The following is a 22,966-nucleotide window of genomic DNA, read 5'->3' on the forward strand; positions in this document are numbered from 1 at the left end:
GCATCCCATGAAAAATACATCAGGGGACCAGCGACCGATCCTCAGCTAACCCGGAGGCTGACTTACTCTCAAAGCCTTTGAAGCTTTATGGGACTTGTCAGACCATAAACTCCACAGACATAGGTGGCCTTGGATAGCCCGGGGTCTCGCCGCACCACCGCAAAGTACCAGTACTAGATAAATATAGTCCCGGTAAATAGAACATGAATTAGCTAGGAAAGGCGCCATAAAAAGAGACTTTTTAGCTAGCAGGGTTCAGAAAGCTGCTCGGAAGAGGTGACCTTCACACTGGATTTTAAAGAAAGGGTAGAACGTCCACAGGTGGAGATAGGAGGATGGGAGATCATTCCAGTTAAAGGAAACTCGTTCCTAAGGGCAAAGAGTGCCCGAGCCCCTCAAGTCCCAACCCCCACCCAGTTCCTGGATGAAAGGTGGTTCATCATTGTGGACTCTCGTGGTCCATCACTGTGGACTCCCCAGTTCCAGACCTTCCCAGCCCTATCAACAGGTACAGAGGAGTTCGGCCCTCCTCCTCCTTCTCCTTCTCTTCCTCCTCCTTCTCCATCGCATCGCCGCTGGGAGCAAGCTAGGCAGGGGCGGGGCCCTAGCTTTCTCCTCCAGGGAGTCCTCAAGGCTTCGCCCTGGTCCCACAAGAGCTATCCATCCCCACCCGCGGTGCAAGCAAAAGAGGAGGAATTCAGAGAGAGCTGCAAAAAGAAGGGAGAGAAGTGAGACAGAGAGAGGGAGGGGAGAGGGAGCGCGGAGACTGAGCCAGAGCCGGGAGCGAAGCAGAGCGGAGAGGGCACAGAGGAGAGGGGCACGGAGCGGACAGGGGCGCGGAGCGGACAGGGGCAGAGCAGGGAGGGGCGCAGTAGAGAGGGGGGCAGAGCGGAGAGGGGAGCGGGGTTAGAGCTGCGGAGAGGGACACAGCGCTGAGAGAGGGAGGAGGGGACGTGGCCACAGCGGGCGACTCCTCCGAGGCTTCCTGCCTGGCAGGAACCAGAGGCGCCGGCCCCGCTCCGCGCCCTCAGCCTCCCGCCGCCTCTACAATCCCCGCTGTTCCTCGGCGTCCATCCCTCGGCTCCCGCGCAGCTCTCGCGCCTCTAGCCCGGGCCCTCGGCCGCAAACTTCAGCGGGGCCCCTGGGAGCCTCAGAGAGCACCGAGGGGGTCGGGGCGCGGGCGGGGGGCGCGCCCAGCCCGGGCCCGAGGGGCGTGCGCCTGAGCCTGGCCCCGTTGCTCACGCCGCCGGGCCACCCGGAGCTGGGGCCGCGGTGGCGGCGGAGTGGCGCTGCCCGGCCGGGGAGACATGAGCGGCCAGCCCTGCCCCGTAGGGAAGGAGGACGGCCGCTCGCCGCTCCGCCCGTGATGGGCTCCTGCGTCTCCCGAGGTAAGGACGATCGGAGACCGGAGGGCTGGGGTTCGAGGAGACCTTGGAGAGTAGGGGAGGGGATCCTGGGCGAAAACCGGTCTCCTTGGGGTCCCGCTTCCTCTCTCTCTCCCACCCAAGGACAGGGACTTGTTTATCTCGGGCCACTGGGCACGGGGGCACTGCCCCCAAGAGCGTCAGGACGCCCCCCTCCTCAGTGGAGATTTCCGTGATTAATCCTCGACTCCCCCCTGGGAACAACCGTCCAGCCTCTAAGCTGCAGATCCCTCGAGTACGGGGCCCCCCGGGGCTCGGCACCCCAGGCAATGGGAGGGCTCCAGGGAGGCTGGCATAGTGCCCGACGCAGCGGGCGTTCTCGGAGGAGAAAGCTGAGGTCACCCCCTCCCTTCTGTGGTCGGACCCCGGGGACCGAAGCTGGCGGCGGGACTAGGGGTTAGTCCGCTGCCTGTGGGAAGCTTATTCTCCCCACCCCCACCCTTTTAAAAACCACCTTCCCTTCAGTTGTTCCCCCACCCCCCACCCCCTGCAAACATACACACGCGCTCACGGGCGCGGGCGTACACACACATTCACACACTTGCCGGCCTCCAGCCCCCAGCCCCAGCCCCTGAACTGATCCCTTTCCTGGGAGTGGAGTCTTGCAAGTCTGAAAAGCTTCTTGTGCTCCAGCCCTCCCTCTAAGCTATGGAGGAGAGCCAGGGGTGGCTGCCACCTTCTGCCTGGCACGAGGTCCAGTTAAGATAGTCCTTGTGGATTCTGGCTCAGCACCTTCTCCGGAACCCCTTCCTGCCCTTTGATCCATCCTCCCCAGATTTTCCCAAGGGTCTGATTCCTTTCCTCAATCCCACCTGGAAAGGTAACGGTTCAACACAGGTCTCTCATCCCATTCCTGCCTAGATCTCCCGTTGTCAGAAAGAAGGCAGCTCCCCTTCTCCTTACCCACTTGAAGTCCTTGGTTTAATTTCCTAAAAGCTCCCTTGCTTCTGTTTAAAAACACAAAAGCAGATCTTTCCCCCCAAACCATTTTTAATAGAAGCTTCCGTGGCCTTCTGTGAACCCAGGATAAAAAGGGGACACGAGGCAAGATTAAGGGATGGGGGGGGGGCTTGTTATTCCATAAAGGCACAGGGATTTAATCTGATGTTCCAAGGAATCAGGGGCTTGTTTTCTGGATACAGCCTCCAGAATGTGAGGGTGGGAGAAAGAAAAAGGGATCCTTCCTTAAAAGCTTAAAGAGAGCCAGTCTGACTGTGGAAAGAGAAGTGGAGCTCTCCACAGAGGCAGCGAGATGGCTGAAATGACCTCCAAAGGTCCTCTCAGCCTCTACGAGGCTTCGAGTGATGCTCTCTCTGTGCCCACCCCGCCCCCATTTCCTGTGCTTTTCAGTCCAGCACATCAGTCAGTTGAACCAGTCATCAGATTAGTCAGTTATCAATCAATCATGTACCATTCAGTCAGAGCAGATCAGCTAGTCTAATGCTCGGGTTGTCATTCAGTAAAGTGTTATTAGTTGGCTCGTTGTCATCATCATTGTTCAACACAGCAGCTTCTCCAGCTTCCTAAGTGACCCTCCTCCTCTCTCTCCATTTCCTTTCTCTCCCTTTTTTCCCCTTCCCTTCCCTTCCCTTCCTTTTCTTTCTCTTCCTCTTCCCTCTTTTCCTTTTCTTTCTCTTCCTTTTCCCTTTTCCTTCCTTTTCCATTCCCTTCACTTTCCCCCCTTCCATCCAGTTCTTTCTCTTCTCTTTCCTCTTTTCCATTTTTTCTTTCTCCCTTCCAGTTCCTTCCTTTCCTTGCCTTATTCCCTTTTCTTCCCTTCCTTCCATTCCTTTCCCTTCTCATTCTTTTCCTTTCTTTTCTTTTCCTTTCCTTTCCTTTCCCTTCCCTTTCATTCCCTTCCCCTTTGAAGCAAGGTTACCAGGGTAACCACATCACTGGGCTAGTTTCTTAGGACCAGCTTCCTAAACCCTCATGCCCTCCCCAACCCCCACTCCTATCCTACTTGTGGGTACAAGGGGAACAGATCTCTGCTTGGGAAAAGCTTTGACTACCGTGAGATGACAGACACAGGTGGCACCCAAAAGCACCTGGTGCAGGGCTGCATTTCACAGAAGGCTTGAGAGAAGAGCCTGATCATGGCTGAACTCCTCCCCCCCCCCCAGAACCCTCCCTGAAAGATATGACGCTCTCTTGCCCCTTAATCTTCTCAGCAAAATCTGGTTACTGTGAACACCAAGAGCAATGGGGAAGGCAAAGGAGGTCACTGAGGGAAGGATAAACAGCCTGAAGGGTGTCTTGTTTAAGAGCAGTGAAGCCTGCTTGAATCTTAATTTTGACAGTGTGATCTTAGGCAAGTCATTTAAATTTCACTGTCTTAGTTTCCCCATGGGTACAATGAGGTTAATAATATTTGCCCTCACCTTCTTCACAAAACTGTTGAGAGGCTTAAATGAAATGAGTGCAAAGCTCATGTCAAGCTTTGAAATATATTGTTTTTCCTTAATGATGGGTATGTACTAAGCCATAGGGATAGCTTTGGTGGCAGACCCAATAACTGACAAGTCCACTGAGCAACAACGGACTGAAAGACCCCCTCCCTAACAATTGATAGACAACTGACATTCTCAATGACAACTGAGCATCTTTACTAACAATCTCACTCACTGGCAGACAACTAGATGCCTAGTGAGCTAATGATTCATTTACTGCCTCTCGATGCTAGATTGGGAGCCAAAGGTCTTGAGTTCAAATTTTGGCTCTTCCACAAGTCTTTTTACCCATTCAGATTTCCCATCTGATCCAGGACCCACCCAACCCTGGACATTTTGTAGTCCAGCCTCGGTTTACAGCTGACCCTCTTTCTCAGAATTCTCCTGGGGCAGCTGAAGTTCTAGAGAAACTATCTACTCTCACATCCCATCCTAAACACAAAATCAAAGCCAGTTGCCACCTCCTTCCCCTTTCTGTCTCTCCACCCACCCCCCACTGCCAAATTGTGTTTTAGTATGATGGACTAAGGGTATAAAGAGCTCTGTCTGACTGGGACAGACAGACTCAGAGTGTGACTATTATAAAGTGTGTCTATTATTGTGACAGGTTAAAACTGACCAGGTGTGCCAGGTATAGGCTGGGCCTATGGGAAGTGATACATCTTAGTTTGGGACTGTGACAGTTTAAGGGTATCCAAGTGTGACAGATATGAGATTGTGTCTATTTGACTATGACAGACTGAGGGTGGCTGAAAAAGCAGAGATGGCTTTCCATTTTTCTTGCTGTGTACGCTGATGGATGCTTAAAGTATTGAGGGGTGTATCCAAAAACAGTTTCAAGAACCATGTGAGAGGGACCAGATGACATGGACAATCCGAATAACCCATAGCAAATAGATCCCCAGTAATTGAAAAATAATATGTAGTCTCAGAACATATTAGACAGTATAATTTTTTGATTAACACTGAATCACTGAATGCTAGTGATGGGACTGAATGCTAGATCATGGGATGTCAGAGCTGGCAGGGTCCTAAGATAGAGAGCTTAAGGGCTGGAAAAAGCCTCAGAACACAATAATAGAGCTAAAAAGTCCCTTTGAACCCAAAATGTCAAAATTGAAAGGGACCTTAAAATACAGAAATGGAAGAGACTTTAGAACATAGAATGCTAGAGTTAGGAAGGGCCTTAGAACCTAGGATGTCAGAACTGGAAGGGCCCTTAGAGCCCAGGATGTCAAAACTGGAAGGGCCCTTAGAATATAAAATATCAGAGCTGAGGGTCCATAGAATTAAAAATATCAGAGCAGGAAGAGTCCTTAGAACTCGGGATGTCAGAGCTGGGAGGGATTTAGAACACAGAGCTGGGAGGGCCCTTAGAGATTTTCTAGCCTAGAGATCCCCCAAATTACTGCATGGGAGCCAAATCCTGCCCACTATCTGTTTTTGTTCCTCGCAAGGAGCTAGGAATATTTTTACATTTTAAGATACAATATACATATATAAATTCAAAATATTTTATATTTTTAAAGACAATAAAACTTTGTTTTAAAAATGTGAAAAATCATTCTTCGCTCCTGGCCATCCTAAAATAGGCTGGTTTGGGTTTAACCTGCAGCCTATCATTTTGCTGATCCCTCATCTAGGTCAAGCCCCTCACTTTAGGGAATTGAAGTCCCATATAACTCTTCACTAATCCCTAATTAGAAGTAGTTGAGGACAAAGAATTGGGGATGGCAGGCAAGCCGATCTGAATCTGTGACAAATCTGAATTATTGATTACTTGGGAAAAGGAAGTACTTGCAAGCTGAAAAAGTACCAATGAGGAGAACTTCTGAGGTGACCTGATTAAGTGACCATAGATGTGAGGAGTTTGAAACCCAGAAGTATTTCCAAAGCATCCAAGAATGGATAATTCTCTTAAATAAGCTAAAATCATTCTATCTCAACCTAAGTCATGCACACACACTGTGTCCATTTAGCAAAAGTCACCTCTTTCCCCTTTCTCCTTACTGTCATTTTCCTCTTGCTTAAACTTAATGAAGATATTTCAACCCAGAATACATTTCCAACCTTAGTTGGATTCTTAAATTAGATTCTTAAAACCAGAGGCCTGAGCTCCATTCCATCCATTTCAGCTGTTTCCCCATCTGTAAAATTAGAGACACTAAGGTCCTTTCCACCTCTGAAATTCTATGTTTAGAGTCCATCCCAAGTCTGATATCCTAAGGGATACTCTAAGGGCCCTCCCAGCTCTGACCTCCTGAGCTCTAAGGGCCCTCTCAGCTCTGACCTCCTGGGTTCTAAGGGCCCTCCCAATTCTGACTTCCTGGGTTCTAAGGTCCCTCCCAGTGTTGATATTCTACGTTCTAAGATTTTTTTCCTGACTTGGAGATTCTATGGTCCTTTGTAAGTGGCTAGGTGGTATTTATCTAAGTACATGGTGGCTGACCTTGCAGAAAAGTAGTCCAGTAATGGTGCAAATTAGCTGCAGGTTTTCACTAAAGTAGCCTATGGAAAACTGAGTTACCTGTGTTTTTCCCTCCCCTCCCACCCAGGAAGCTGAACCTCCCTTCCTTCTCCATGTCAACTCATCCAAAGTGGAGTTGGTTTTCCCAATGAGCCCAGAGCAAATTACAAATAAGCCACAGTCACCCATCTTTCTACTGAGTCCCTCTCATCTTGAGAAGGGGCCACTAGACTTCAGAGTCTGTCTTTTCCCATCTTTTTTCCTTAGAGGATCCCCAGACTAATGAGGAAGTCTATCCCTGCCATTGAAGACTTCTTATTAGATAGGAAAAACTCAGTTTCTGACCTTAGGGAGCTTCTAAATTGAGTTGTGCATAGCATATACACGCTAGGAAATGCCAATGAGAACATTTATAAAGCAGTGAATTAATAAGCTCAATTCCAAGAGCACAAACTGAATCCTGAAGATTTGATATGATGGGCTTAAGTTGATAAGATGGGATTAAGAAGGAGATGACTTTAAAGCAATATTTTATTTTGTTTTGTTTCATTGTTGTTGTTGTTAATCACTTTTTATTTTCAAAATACATGCAAAGATAGTTTTCAACATTCACTCTTGGAAAACCTTGTGATACAAATTTTTCTTCCTCTCTTCCCCCCATCCTCTTCCCCTAGAGAGCAAGCAATCCAATATATGGTAAACATGTGTAATTTATATATATATATATATATATATATATATATATATATATATTTCCACATTTATCATGTAGAGCAGTATTCTGAAGGAGGTGAGGGTCACTGTCCATGGGATTTTCTTGAGAAAGACACTAGAGTAGTTTATCATTTCTTTCTCCAATATCTCCATTTTACAGATGAGGAACTGAGATAAATGGGGTTTATCTGACTTGCCCAGGGTCGTGCAGCTAACACATATCTGAGGCTAAATTTGAACTCAAATCTTCCTGTTTCCAGTCCTGATACCAATCTATGTGGTAGCCAAAGTACTACCTACCTGCCCCGGAATGGGTTATAGAAATACACTGGTGTTAATATATTAATACCTGATGTTTCTTTAGCACGTTGAAGGTTTTCACACATCTCAGACAGACTTCTCATTTGAACCTCACAGCAATGAGGTGGGAGTCATTGCTAAACAGGACTCATCCCCATTGTAGAGATGAAAAATTAAGGCTCAGAAAAGTAAGATAATTTGTCTAAGGTCATATAGCTAATCATTGTCTGAAGCCAGATTTGAATCTGAATCTCTTGTTCTATAACCCTCACGGATTTAGAGAGGAGGGGGACTTACGGGAGGAGAAATAAAGGGAAGGGTGTCTGCTGCCGCTGAAAACTGAGCCAAGGGAATAGGAGATGCACAGTCACTCTATAAATATCTCTTCTTGAGGGCTAGAGAAGATTGGTAACAGCCAGGCTGTTCTCAGCCAAGCCGCCACGCCAGGCTGGGTCTCTGCACCTGTGGCGGTGACTCACCAGGCAGAGGGAGGAGGCAACATCCTCTCCATCTCACTTGAGGGGCTGGGGGAAGAGGAGAGCAGAACTTGGCCCCATTGTACAGAAAGGGAGACTGAGATCTAACAGACAGCAAAGTGACTAAAGTGCTTAGTAGAAAGGCTAACAGTCCCCATCTTTTTTTTTTTTTTTAAGTGTAAAAGCTCTTGTTATTTTGTGATTAATAAATTGGCAAATGGGCTATGACACTTTTCCACAATTAAAAGTCACTCTTCACCAGTACAGAAGTTGATACTTAACCAGACTGAGCAACAAGGCAAAAAGAGCAGACGTGGGAATATCGTTGGTAATTCAATTTATATTCTTCACGCCTGTGTACTGCACATATTCTCACCAAGGAAAAGTGTCCGAACAGATCAGTGGCGCAATATGGCCTCCGCAACCTTTTTGGTAGCAAGCAGTTTCAGGAGTAATCGAATTGAACTTTAAGCTTTTCCTTGATTTTATTGGTCTGTACCCAAGTTTCTTGAACATATTTCAGTTTTTCAAAACTCTACACGAGGGGAAAAAAACTGATCTAAGAGGATACTGAAGCAGTCAGTCAAATATATAACTAACTTTGAGGTCATCGTTGAATTGGTCCTAAAGGAATATATCACCCTAAAGGTTTGAGAATCAAGCAAATAGGATTTCTCTGTAGAAAGGAACAGTCCCCATTTTGGAGAAGAAATGTGGCTATCCTTTCATAGGATTGATGTCCTAGGACCTGTTAGAATAATCAAGATAGGAGGGCGTGAATAACGCTGAACTTCTTGGTGGAAGCAAAAAATAGAGGTAGGGGAAGGGAGACCAAAGACCTGAGTTCAGATTCTGCTGAGCATTTTCTCAGCATTTCTCCGACAGTTGCCTTGCATGTGATAGGTTGTTGACTTAAATTTTCAGAGTATGACCTTGGGGACCTTCTATACTTCAGCTTTCTAGTGACTAAAATCAAAAGACTGGGCGAGCTGGTCCCTTCAAACGTGAATGTTTTGTGTGTCAGAATTATTTTTAGTTCTAAGGTCTAGCTGATTAGAGGAAAGGATGGGAGGGATCCTTTATGGAGCTGAGATGCCCCAAAGAACTGAGTCAGGAACATGCTGTACTGTAGATTATATAAATATTATCTGGAGGGAGGGTGATCGGTGACTGTCCATTTCCCCACCATTCTAGAAGAGAAGTGGGGCTGAAATCACCAGAGGAAGGTTTTAGGGAAGATAAACAGCAAGAAAGTGAGAGGCCAGACACAAGAAGGAACTTCCTCTGGTCAAGGGGGACATTCTATCCTGCAACAAATGGTCTGAGAAAAGAAATAGTCTCTTCTGACTTCCAATTTAACTGGAAAACACTGGAGAATCTGGAGAGAACTGGCCACTTGGATGCAGGAAGATGGAAGAGGTGACTTCTAAGTGCCCCAGGAAACAAGTCAGTTTTAATTCTGCTCCCCTTTTTTTTTGAGGGAAGGAAGAAGAGTCATTCATTCAGACTTGAGTCAATGAAGTACCTACTATGTGCTACCTTACTAAGTGCTGGGGATACAAAGAAAGGCAAGGAGCAGAGAGAAGAATGAGGCTTTGACCTCGGGATCAGGGATAAATCAGGAGTCGTACCTGGATCTGCTGGGTCACTCAGAGGTACTGAGTTCAAATCCCAGTTCGCTACTAACTACAGGAGTGACCTTGGCCAAGCCATTTTCCTGCTGTGGGTCTCAGGATCCTCATCAGCAAAAGCAGCCTAAAATCGCCTTTATTCTCAAGTCTGTGGTTGACTAAGGAGAGGATGGGGAGATGCTGCTGGAGATCCAGGCCCCTCAGAGGCTGACTTCCTAAGGGACAGACCAGGCCCGTCCTGGGGGAGGGGGCCCTGAGCTACGTAGGCTCCTACCCAGGCAGGAACGTAGCTCAGGGCCCATTTCTTCCTCCCTCTCCGGCTGTGTTTTTCCAATGGCCAGTGACGTGGTCGGCTTGGTCCCAGCTGGGGAAGGAGGAGCCTGTGGCTCCTCCCAGGGCCGCTTCATTACCTGATGTCTCTATGGCAACCATGGGTGACATCACCAGGGCCCAAGTCCTGAGGGGGAGAGGGAGGCAGGAGGCAACCAGCTGTGGGCCTGCACCCTGGAGAGGAGACACAGGGGAAGCCAGACTGGGGAGGGATGGAGCCCGGAGCCTGGTGGAAGGAGTCCTGGGAGGAAGGAGGGAGCACTGGGCCCGGAGATGGAGGACCTGGGTCCCCATTCTGCTGCAACTGGCAATGGGGGCAAGTCACTCCTCTTGGAGCCTCAGTTTTTCCAGCAATAAAATGGAACCAATCCCCCTGACTCCCCTGATACTTTCATCTTGTTTCTCCCTGTCTTGAGGAGGCAGCATCGAGATTGTCACAGGACCAGGCAGGGCCCCACACAAGAGGGTGCGTCAGAGATTTTTAACATCTTTCAGGAGATGTGTGGAGGGCTCATCAATATTCTTATTCATCTTTAGAGTTCAGTGTCTGTGAAAGTGAGGTCATAAAATATCAGGGCCTGGAGGGCTGTTAGGACATCGAGTGCTAAACACACAGGATATCAGAGCTGGGAGGGCCCTTAGAACCTAGGAGGTCAGAGCTGGGAGGACCCTTAGAACCCAGGAGGTCAGAGCTGGGAGGGCCCTTAGAACCCGGGAGGTCAGAGCTGGGAGGGCCCTTAGAACCCAGGAGGTCAGAGCTGGGAGGGCCCTTAGAACCCAGGAGGTCAGAGCTGGGGGGCCCTTAGAGAAGAATGCCTGATTTAGGGGCTGTTGGAGGAAGGATTTCAACCCCTGTTCTACCACTTGTTATAACCTGTGCATTCTTGGACAAGACACTGTCTCTCTGGACCGCTATCATCCTCTGTAAGCTGTTCTGGGTGACTAAGCCCCTTTCCTAAGCTGGACAGCCTCTTCATTTTATAGAGGAAGAAATGAAGATCAATGGAGGAAAAGTGAGCGCCCAGAGGACCTGGGTCCGGTCTCCTATAACCTCTTTCCACACCACACATTCTCCCTCCCCAATGGAGGTTCCATGAACCATACTTGTAGAGCACTTAAAGGCATAGTATATGGTACTTACACAGTTGATGTTTAATAAGTACTTGTTTCCTTCCCTAAAAACCACAGCTTCTAGATTGCACCTGACCTCTTAAACGCAGGGGCCCCTGCCTCTTGGAAGCCTTCAACTACTGTCTTCTTAGCCCAATGGGGTGGGCTCCACCCCAGCACATCTGGATTCACTGTTGGGAGAGGAGAGACGGCTAGCGTCCAGATTGTGTCCCTGTAAGGAACCTCCCTCTCCTTCTCCCAACTGGGCATCTGCCCAGCTGTGCCCGTCATTGCCCGGGGGAAGGCAGGGTCACTCACGCTGAAAGCTCTCTCTGCCCTTTGTGGTCTTCCTCCCTCCCTGAACAGTAGGAGGGCAAACTGAAATCCATCCTATCTTCCTGTTCCTCGGTTTTTCAGAGGCCCTTCCCTTCTCATCGTCTCCTGGAGAGCCAACAGCCCAAAAGATGTCATGATCTTGGGTTGAATGAATAGAAGCTTGGTGTGCAGAATGATAGAGGACATGGCTTTGTTCTGTCCCCTGGGCAGACCAGTCTGGGCTGTTGCACTCTGATATAGATTTAAGATTTTAGGGAGAAGGAGATCATTATATACTTCAATAACAATACTATATGATGATCAATTCTGATGGACCTGGCCATCCTCAGCAATGAGATGAACCAAATCAGTTCCAATAGAGCAGCAATGAACTGAACCAGCTACACCCAGTGAAAGAACTCTGGGAGATGACTATGAACCATTACATAGAATTCCCAATCCCTATATTTTTGTCCGCCTGTATTTTTTATTTCCTTCAGGCTAATTGTACAGTATTTCAAAGTCCGATTCTTTTTGTACAGCAAAATAACGGTTTAGTCATGTATACATATATTGTATTTAATTTATACTTTAATATATTTAAGATGTATTGGTCATCCTGCCATCTAGGGGAGGGGGTGGGGGGAAGGAGGGGAAAAATTGGAACAAAAGGTTTGGCAATTGTCAATGCTGTAAAATTAGCCATGCATATGGGTTTAAAAAAAAAAAAAAAGATTGTAGGGAGAACATTGGCAAGGAGAGCATCCATTCAGAGAAAGTCTCTAGGATAAGAAAAAGAAGAGCGATTGTCCCAAGCCGAGACTAGTTAAAGGGTTTGGGGTTATTTACCCTGGAGAAGAGAAGATTCTAAAATAATTTGAAATGTTGTCATGAAGAGGAAGGATTCGTTTTTTTCCTTCTTGGTCCCAACTGGCAGAACTGGGAGCAAATGGGTCTGTGTTGCCAAGAGGCAGATTTTTAGCCTGATAAAGCTGGGAAACATTGCCTGACATTCAAAGATTCCCTAAAGTGGAATGGACTGGGAGCTGTGGGGTCCGTGACACCGGATGTCTTTGAAATTGGATGGAAAAAAACATGAAAATTAAAAGAAATTAAAAAGAAGAGATTGGACGAGTATTTATGAAGGCTGTTGAAGCAGGGACTCCTGTTCTAGCTGGGGGAAGGAGGAGGGCTCTATGATGGTGGAGGAGCCCTGCCCTTTGCAGGAGTACATGCAGCTTTCTCTGATGAAGCTGCTTTGAGAGGGTCAAGCCTCCTTGAATTGGTCAATCCCAGGCTTAGGTTGCTTTCAGGCAAAGGGACCAAAGGGCAGCGTCAAACCCAGGATATTCCCTGAACTCTGGAAGCAGGAAGGCAGATGCAGAATTCAGACAGCACCATTGACTGCCTTTACCCTGACCCCTTCCAAGGCAAATCCTTATTACACTTACTATCTGTGTGACCCTGTGCTAGTCACTTAACCCTGTGAGCCTCAGTTTCCTCACCTGTAAAACAACCTAGAGAAGAAATGGCAACCCACTCCTATATCTTTGCCAAGAAAACCCCAAATGGAGTCACGTAAAGTTGGACAGGACTGAATAACAACCATTCCCTCCCTTTGTAACTGAGGCTCCCTTTCTCCATCTCAACCCTTTCCCTTAACTCATGCTCTTTCTTCCTCCAGAACTGTTCACAAGTGCCCACAAAGACTGCCCTCTGCCCAGGGACATAGATTGCCCAGCCCCGGACCTCTCCTCCGGCTGCCTTCCTGCTGCTGCTCCGGACTATGTCACCAGTAAGGTAAATGGCACCCCATTTTCTCTACCCCACCCCAACTTGCCCACACCCTCAGGCTACACCTGGACCTCTATCCCCACCCTAAAGGGGACACCACTAGGCTTGGGCCCCTTCTTGATGATTCTGCAGCAGGTTCAGACTCCCTACATCTGTGGTGTTTGTGTGACTCCGCTATGGGTTTGCTATGGACACCATTATCTTTATCCATAAAACGCAGGGTCTGGACAAGCTCTTGGCATGGTATCTCAGAGAGCGTGCTGGATTTGGATTCAGAGGAGCGGGGATTGTGTCCTTGTTCTTGCTTCCTGAATTCAGATCCTCTCTCAGATACTCATTAGCTGTGTAATCCTGGGAAGGTCGCTTACTTTCTTTGAACCTCAGTTACTTAATCTGTAAAAGAGAGGTAACTGCACCGACATCCCAGGCTGTTGTGAGGCTTAAAAGAGATAATATATGCAAAAACCTTAAAACACTGTAAAAATGTTGACAAGTATTATTGTTCATGCGACTTTAAACAAGTCACTCAATTCCTCCCCAGCTTCAGTTTGCTCATCTGTAAAATGGGGGAACTGGACCAAATGACATCTGAGGTCCCTTTCACATTGAGATCTATGGATATATATTGAAGTAGCAATTTCCCAATTAGCTGGGCCCTTGAATCAAGGCATCCAGCAATCCTATATTTATTTTCCACCTGCTAAGGGGCAGCCAGGCCAGATCCCTGGATAGATGGGAGGGTTATGGGGCCCTTCACTTCCTTCCAGGAATACTGATGGATCATACTTCCTGATGAACTTACTTGGTATAATTAGTCAGTCAATAAGCACTGATTAAGCTCCTACTATGTGCTAAGTTCTAGGAATACAGAGAAATACAAAAGCATATCCTGCATTCCAATGAAGGAGACAATATTTAAATAATACACATGGGGGGGGAGAAAGAGAGAGAGAGAGAGAGAGAGAGAGAGAGAGAGAGAGACAGAGAGACAGAGAGAAAGGTGAGAGAGAGACAGAGACAGAGACAAAGACAGAGAGAGACAGAGACAGAGAAAGAGAGAAAAGAAAGAGAAGGAGGGAAGGAGGAAAAGATAGACAGACAGAGAGACAGAGACAGAGAGACAGAGAGCAAGAGTGAGAGAGAGAGCGCAAGAATGAGAGAGAGAGACAGAGAGACACAGAGAAAGAGACAGACAGAGAGAGATACACAGAGAGAGACAGACAGAGACAGAGAGCAAGAGAGAGAGAGAGAGAGAGAGAGAGAGAGAGAGAGAGAGAGAGAGAGAGAGAAGCACCAGGAGCTAGAAGGACCTGGAGAAAGTTTCTTTTAGAAGGTGGGATTTGAGTTGCCTGATTGCTCTCTTAGAAACTACATCTTCCTGAATCCTTTTTCATTTCATTTTAGGAAAAGCAAATGGATTTCTGTTGGGATCCCTGGCAGGTCTGTTCACTTGCCCTGATCTCCCCCCACCAAGCCCTTACCCCATGCCTGACCCCTTAGCATGCTTCCACTCTGCTGGGTCCTGGGAGGAAAGTTAGAGCCGAGGGGACGAGGAGGGACCTTGATTCACCAAGCCCGGGCTGTCCCCTCCCAGGCTTCTCCTTCCATGGCCCTGGCCCAGAGTCTGAAACTGGCATAGGAGGGGGGAGGATATTAGAGGACTGGGAGGGGGCTATCCATTGATCCTCCCTTTCTCTTCTACTTTTAGAAATGCTTCCGGACACCCAGTGGCTTCCTATCCGAGACCAAGACCTGCTCCAGTAACTACAATGTGGCCGCCCTAGCCACCTCCTCCCTAGTGGGTATGTACAGGCCCAGAGCAGCCTTATGGCTTGACATCAGCACTTAGGACAGATGGCACAAAACAGAGTTTTAAAGACTTGCCTTACTGAGGGATATAGACGCCTGCTAAGTGATTAGGGAAGGGTAACAGGGTGGGACTGAGCTAGAGAGGAATTTCTCTGCCACAGGCAGACAATGTCCCATTTTACCTGAGTACTCTTTCTAGCTATGTGCTAGACGCAATTGTTTCAGTAGCCTTGGGATAAAGCTAAGCTAAGTATTATCTTTAATTTTTTTCCAACACTCTCTAAATTTTGGTGCCCTAGGCCAAAGTCCCAGTTGCCCCACCCTTGGGACGGCTCTTACAGACCTATGTCTGCACCTGTATCTCCAGTACCTTAGGAGATTTGAGCCCTCCAAGAACATAATCAACAGTAATCTATCAAAAGTTTACCATGGGCCAGGAACTGAGCTAAGATGACTAGACCTCAAATATTATGTATTTAGTGCAGTGGATAGAACTCTAGCTTCAGGAGGAACTGAGTTCAAATCCAACTATAGACACTTAATACCACCTGTGTGACTCCGGACAAGTCACTTAACCCCAACTGACTCACCAAAAATACAAAAATAAAAGATTCTATTTTTAAAGGAGAACAGAAAAAAAGAACACGGGTACTTCATGCAGGGGCAAAGAGGGAGATAAGAATGAACCACATTATGTCTGTTGGAGAAAGAAGAGCTAGATTGGACAGAACACGGGATATGTGCTAGAGGGCCTCAGAGACAGGCTTCCCTCCCAGGCTTATTCCTGCCTTTATTCTTTGCTCCTGCTGTTTCCTCTGCCTGGAATGCTTTCTCCATTATTACCCTTTCTCTCTTCAACCTTCAAGGGTCTGTAAGCTCTGCTTCCTCCAGGGAGCCTTTCCCAATCACCTTTACCATCAGCAATCTTTCTGTCCTCCAAGAGGGAATATGAGGTAGTAGAAAGGACCCTGGAGGGAGGAACAGGACTAAAATACTGGCCATATTACGTCCTACCTGTGTAGTCTTGAGCAAATCATTTTACCCCACGTGGATCTCAGTTTCTCCATCTAAAAAATAGATATAAAATATAAAATATCTATAAAATATCAATGATTTCTAAAGTCCCTTCTAGTTCTAAGCCTAGGAATTCCTACAGAAAGCATTGGCTATTTCCTGAGAGCAATAAAGTACCCGAGAATACATTGGAACTATTGCCAATCAACAACGCAGAGCTATGGGAAAAACCAGTTTATTATGCACAGAGTGCAAACTCTCTCTACAAAAGTGAGATGTGAGCAACAGCCTTATGTGGGCTTGGGTTACAGCAGCAAGATGGGGAGGTGGGATTTCAGAGTAAATAAGAGAAGAGGATGATTTACACTTAAAAGAACATGTTTTCATCACATCACACATGGTACTAGCCAGTTAACACCAGAGCTGCAGCTGATATTTCGAGCTGTAAATTTGTAAACAGGCAGAGCAGGAACTAACCTGATCCCAGAAGGGCTCCAGTGGATGTCTCGGTTTTCTTTTACACTCTAGCTATTTACGTGACTTGCCGATCTTAAGTAAATGGTGGTAAGAAAGTTAAGCCAGAAATTCTGTTTGCACATGAGTCTATGTGGCCTAGTATACAATAGGCAACATTTTTTGAATTTTTAATGGAAGTACAAGGCATATTGCATCATGGGATCAAGAACCTTGGTTCTGATACTAGAAGATCTGAGTTCAAATTCCCTCTGGTACTGCCTACCTGGGTATAATTTTGGGCAAATCACTTCCCGTCCCTGAACCTCCGTTTTCTCATTTGCTAAACGAGGGACTCTGGGATCTTTGCAACTCCGGATCTGTGATCCTTGGTTGAGTGGTTATGGTACACGGGTGGGAATGGGAGCAAATAGGAATAGCTCAGCTTCTTCCCATGCCCAGGTGTGGTGCAGAGCATCAAGGACCACATCACAAAACCCACAGCCATGGCGCGGGGCCGGGTAGCCCACCTGATCGAGTGGAAAGGCTGGAGCGCCCAGCAGTCGGGCTGGGACCCATCGCCAGGAGAGGAGGAACATTACAGCTACCTGCCTGATGAGCTTCGGGAGGCCCGATTTGCTGCAGGTCAGTGGGACCAGAGGGTTGGGGGGTGGCGAAGCTAAGAGACAAAAAACAACTTAAGTGAAGACTGGTACCCAAATCATGGCCCCATGGAACCTGAGATGACATCCTTCTACCCAAAAGGGAGAGTGGACTCTAGGGCATATATAGGATTCCTAGGTGGGGAATGGATTATTGAACCCCTGGAGCAGGATCACTAAATTGGAATAAAATCATTGGGTGAACCATAAGGTAGACATAGGATTGTTAGGTGGGAATTATTTGAGCATTGGGTGGAAACTGGATGGGGGATGGATCATTGATAGGCATGGGAAAGACCCTAAGGAGGCGGCTGTCCTGGCCATGTTCTTCCTCTGAACCTACCCATTGCAGCTCCATTGCAGGAGAGTCTGTCACCAACTCCAGCCCTGGTCCCTCCTTCTCAATACAGGTGTTGCTGAGCAGTTTGCCATTACCGAGGCCACACTGAGTGCCTGGTCCTCAATAGAAGATGAAGAGATGTGCCATGGAGAGAGTCCCCAGGATGTCATCCCCCTACAGGGTATGTTCCCCTGGGTGGGAGTGGGGAGAGCAAAAGGAGGGAAAGAGATGAGTAATTTAATTAAATTCAAGATGAATATATAAGTGCCTTCTATGTGCTAGGTACATAAACAAAAAGGAAACTGTCTCTGTCCTCATATTTTGCTGGAGGGGGAAACAACACATATACAAACAAGTAAAAAACAAAATATGTATCAACTTATAAAAAATAATTTTGTAACAGAGAGATTTTGCTTTTATTGTACATTTGTTTCAGTTTCCTTGGCAGAGATACTGGAAGGATTTGCCATTTCTTTCTCCAGTTCATTTGAAAGATGAGGAAACTGAGGCAAACAGGGTTAAGTGACTTGCCCAGGATCACTCGGTTAGTAAATGCCTGAGGTTGGATTTGAACTCAGGTTTTCCTGTCACTCCAGGCTGGGCACTCTGTCCATTCCCCCTCAAAACAGGTGATAGTGAGCATAAAAAAAAAAAAAAAAAAATCAAACACTTTATAAATGTCCAGTGATTGTCTGGTGATTTTTATCAGGGCCTGCTTCCTAGATTAAAACAACCCTTTCCCTGCAACCCCCTGCCTTGGTAGACAGTCTTCATGAGTCACTGGGTCTAAAAAAAAAAAAGTTCCCCCCTTTCCCCCCCCCAGTGGCCAGCCCTCAGTATCTCGGAGCTGAGTGGACTCTCCCACATCTGACACGGCGCCAGCTTGCTTAGCTCTGCCAAGCCCCACACGCCAGCGGCAACGCTTTGGAGAGCCCAGGTCACCTCCATGCCCCACAAGGCACCGGGGGAGGGATGGCTGAAGATGATTATGGGATGAGATCATTGACAAACATTTGTTTTAAAGCACTCTCTACGTGTCCTCTGCCCTATTGTTCTGTGGCTGTTCTCCTCAGGGCCCCTTTGTGAAGGGATGAGGGAGCCATTGGTGACAATGGAGCAGGGAGCAGCATTGGGAGAAAGAGCCACCATGATACCCGGTCATCGGGTGCCAAGGGGCCACAAGCAAGGACCAGGGCATCCTTTCCCCCCGGCAGGGAGGGCAGGAGGAGCCAAGGCTGGTCGGGATCAGGAGAGGGAAGAGAGGAAGTGGTCCCCGAGGAAAGAAAGGGAGTGTGGGAGCATGGGAACATGTCATGGAAAGTGCTTTGAGACTTGGGATTTTCCACTGACCCAGAATGATGCTCCATCCCACTGGCCAGCCAGAGTGGACGCTGAAGAGCAAGGTTAGGTCAGTGGAAAGAGCCTGGCCAAAGCCTCTCTTTCCCGCCCCCTTATATATTCTTCTTCGTCATGTACTCCTTGGCCCGGCCAAACTGATCTCACCCAGGCTCAAAGAAAATCATTTCTGAAGAGCCTTTTACAAACCCTAACATTATTACGATACCAGTTTATTATTATATTATCTGCTAAGTGGCTGCCATAATACACAGAATACCCGTTTATTATTATATTACCCACTAGGTGGTGCCATAATGCACAGTTTATTATATTACTTGCTAGGTGGTGACCATAATTCACAGAATATCAGTTTATTATTATACTACTCGATAGGTGGTGGCCATAGTGCACAGAGCACTGGACCTGGAAGTGGGAAATGAGTTCAAATCTAGCCTCAGACACTTAATATCTGTGTGACTTTGGACGAGTCACTTCATCTCTGCCTCAGTTTCCTCAACTGTAAAATTGGGGCGGAGCACTAATAATATCATTTACCTCCCTAGATGGTTGTGAGGTTCAAATGAGATATTCGTACAAGTGCTCACGCAAAGAGCCTGGCACACAGTTGGTGCTATATAAATGCTTAGTACTAAAATAAAAAATAAAAATAAATTTTAAAATTCTAAAAAATAAAATAAATGCTTAGTACTCTCCTGCTATGATTAATAATAAAAGGCTTCCACATTGGGTGATGATTTCATGTCCTGCCGAACTCCAGCGAGATTTATTGTGTAACAGGAGTGTGCTGGGAAAAGTTTAAAAACCGGATGGGGTAGGGGAGGAGGAAAGAGGGAGGAGGGAGAGGAATATGCAAATCTTGTTCGGTCGGATCTGAATCATTAACACTTTCCCCAGCACTTTCTTAAGCCTGGAAATCCACAACCTTTGCGTTTGGTGGGGGATGGGGATTTCTGAGGTGTCAGTTTTCACACTGAAAATTTCCCAATGGGTCCAGTCACAGGCGGCTCCTGCCCCCGGCTGTTCTAAAAGCCTTAGTTTTGCTTGTAATGCTGAATCACGGGAGAAAGCTTCAGTTTAGATTAGCGGCATCCAGTTTTACTGCATTCTGAAGCGGAGGCAATAGTAGTGTGAAGGTCTCTTTCTCTTAGAGCCACGGACCACTAAAGCGGTCACTAGAGTGACAGCATCCCTACGTGCACGGGGAACACCTCCTGCTCTCACCTCCGACCTTTCACTGGTTCCCCTTGCCTGCTGCACCCATTTCACGTCCCTAATTTCCTTCCAGGCTTAGCTCCGACATGACCACCTTCCTCTATCAGGTCATCCCTTAACCCCCATCAGTTGGCTTCAGTCAAGCTTCGCTTTGTTGGATTCTGAGTTTTAGGACTGAACCCCCTCCTAACTCTGGGTCACAGGGTGTTTCCTAGAGAGAGGACCCACCGCAGGTGTGAGGACCCCCGCCTTCCGGCCTGGGTGCGGCTCCCAGAGCTCTGCCTCCGGCCCTGAAGGCGAGGGATTGCTCTGGCTCCCCTGTGATGCGTGTGGTGTGTATCTGCATCCCGCCCCCCCCCCCCCCTCCGCACAATACTCCCGGGGAAGAGACTTCAGGCCTCTTAACTTCAAGGACAAAGGCAAACGAGCTGTTCCCAGCTCTCTAAGAGCTCGGGCTGCGTGGGGGTGAACTCAGCGTGAGCCTAAGGGTGTAGAATACAATGTAAACTGAGGCAGTTGAGAGCACCGACACCTGAAGCATCCTGAAAGAAATTGAGTAGGAGAGAGTGTCCAAAAGACAGGGAGCAGGAGGAAAGGAGGAAAATGCAGTAGGGTAGTGTGCCTGGAGCGTGCCTTGTGAAGGACATGGGAAACCTTAGGGGCCATCTCAGCTATTTGACAGGTAAGGAAACTGAGGACCAAAGAGGTCATGTGATTTGTCCAGAGCCACACCCTACACAAGGAGCTTGGGGGAAAGGCTGAAGGAGGGGTCCGGAGAGGATGGGGAGGGTCCCGTGCTAACCTCATTTCCTCCGCTTCCAGACTTCGGGAGCCTCTACCTGCAGGACAACCTCCGCAATGGGCCTTTGCTGGACGGCAGCCTCCAGGCCTTCTCCTCCTCCCTCTCCTCCTCTCTCCCGGCCCCTGGTCCGCCCACCGAGAGCTGGGACTCCCCGGAGGAGGCGTCCGCCGCGGGCCCGTGGCCTCCCAGCCCCGACAAGCAGCGGCTGCTGCTGGGAGGAGGCCCCGAAGCCCAGGCGGAGTCCCGGTCCCAGGTGCACGGCTCCCTCCGCTATGTGGACAGCAGCTCCCTCTCAGAGGACGAGGTCTTCTATAACTGAGGCGGGGTCCTGGGCTGGCACTGGGGCGGCCTGGAGAAAGACGCCGGGGGAGGAGGGAGGAGCGGCGGGCCCTCCTTTCTTCACTGATCCCATTGACTCCCTGATCCGATGCTCATACCACGCCAAGGGGTGCGCTGGGGCGCTTGCCCCTACCGGCTGTGTCTCGGGGCCACGGGCATCAGACTTCCCAAGGTCTCCAGCGGAGGCTGCTCCCCTATAGTGGACGGATTCATGCCTCTCTTTGATCTTGAGATGGGCTAGTCAGGCACCAGGTAGGCATGGGGCCGTGGAGTCATCGAGACCCCTTAGGAAACCAATCGGTGCCTCAGTTTACCCCTTGTTCAATGGGAGCCATATCCCCCCAGCCCTTTCCTTTTCCTTTCTGTCTGGGAGGTAAGGTTGGGCAGAAGCAGACTGGGGGTCTTCTATGTGCCCCTCCTTCCCACAGCCTCTCTTGCCCTTCCTCAGGACGCAGCAGAATACTGAGCTCTGTGACATCAAGAATTAGCTCTGAGGAGTCCCCTCTGCCGTCCTCTCAGTGGTGGCAGGGAGGGCCCTGGAGGTAGCAAGGGAACCCCTGGGTTCCCTCCTCAGTCTCCCCCCACATCTCACACTTCTACTTGGGGGTAAGCTCTCTCTTCCCCCTTACTCCCTCTGCTTCTTCCCTCAGCCCTCCTACAAGGTGGTGACTCCCTCCCCTGGCAGCTAAAGCCCCCCTTCTTGTCACTGTGACCGTCTGAACATCCTCACACTGTAGCACTTCTTGGACACTCTAGGGATTGGCTCCCAAATTACTGGAGATCCTTCCCAACAGAGGCCCCTTGGTGGACAGTCTTCCTCTCTCTTCACGCTATCCATTCATTACTTTCCCCTACCATGTTCTCTGAAGACATTAAAGTGGTGGATTTGTCCAGTAGCTAACCAGATTGATGGCTTGGGGGTGAGGGGTGGATGATAATTCTTGGGTCTCCAGCTCCATCAGAACCTCCATTTCTATTGTACAGAAATCTAGTGGGGAAGGGGGGGCAGCTTTATGGCAAAGTGGCAGTCCTGAAGTCAGGAGGACCTGAATTCAAATCTAACCTCAGACACTTAACACTTCCTAGCTCTGTCACCCTAGGCAAGTCACTTAACCCCAATTCCCTCAGCAAAAAGAAAGAAAGAAGGAAAGAAAGAAAAAAGTAAAGAAGGAAGGAGGGAGGGAAGGAGGGAAGGAGGGAAGCGAGAAAGGAAGGAAGGAAAAGGGAAAGGAAGGAAGGAAAAAACAAAGAAAGAAAGAAAGAAAGAAAGAAAGAAAGAAAGAAAGAAAGAAAGAAAGAAAGAAAGAAAGAAAGAAAGAAAGAAAGAAAGAAAGAAAGAAAGAAAGAAGGAGGGAGGGAAGGAAGGAAGGAAGGAAGGAAGGAAGGAAGGAAGGAAGGAAAGAGAAAAGAAAAGAAGGGGAGAGAGGGAGGGAAGGAAGGAAGGAAGGAAGGAAGAAAGGGAGGGAAAAAGGAAAGGAAAGAAAAATCTAGTTTGGGGAACTAGCTGAAGCTTTATTTACTTGTGAATGAGCTACACCATGGACACCACCTTGTTAGCCCCATTTTACTTTCTCCTATTGAGGCTAGCTGCAGACAAGGGGCAAAAAGTTTGCTTATATGAAGGTGATCCGTCTGCTGGGAAATACAGTAAAGAAGGTTCCATCTTCCAAGATTTATACTGCTGAAATGATAAATAGTGGAAACCTAGACTTTTAGCTTAAGGTTCCTTCCAACACAGGATTTGGGGAAGAAGACAATGATAGGAACATGCTATTATATAGGATGGTTGGGCATGTGGGAGATGGAGAAAGCCCCTTCTTTTTATAAGGCAGATAAAGAGGAATAGGTTTCGGAGCCCCATCTCAGCTCCTCTTCCTGGTGAGAGTACCAGAGGTGCCCAATAGGCAGAGGCTCCCAGGACACTGTTCGTTTGCCAACCTTCTGCATAGATCTGCCCTGGACAGG

General features: G+C 48.1%; 1 protein-coding gene across 1 annotated transcript; it reads left to right on the top strand.

Moving 5' to 3' along the window:
* The first annotated feature begins 921 nt into the window (after positions 1 to 921).
* Positions 922 to 22,069, top strand: FAM131C (family with sequence similarity 131 member C). The gene is made up of 7 exons (XM_031962803.1): positions 922 to 1,388; positions 12,902 to 13,017; positions 14,416 to 14,451; positions 14,720 to 14,813; positions 16,750 to 16,932; positions 17,360 to 17,470; positions 20,683 to 22,069. Exons 1-7 carry the CDS (start codon positions 1,367 to 1,369, stop codon positions 20,979 to 20,981), a joined length of 861 nt encoding a protein of 286 aa, XP_031818663.1. The 5' UTR covers positions 922 to 1,366; the 3' UTR covers positions 20,982 to 22,069.
* Positions 22,070 to 22,966: the final 897 nt, after the last annotated feature.

Source organism: Sarcophilus harrisii, chromosome 3 (genome assembly GCF_902635505.1).
Source record: "Sarcophilus harrisii chromosome 3, mSarHar1.11, whole genome shotgun sequence".
Classification (NCBI taxonomy): Eukaryota; Metazoa; Chordata; class Mammalia; order Dasyuromorphia; family Dasyuridae; genus Sarcophilus; species Sarcophilus harrisii.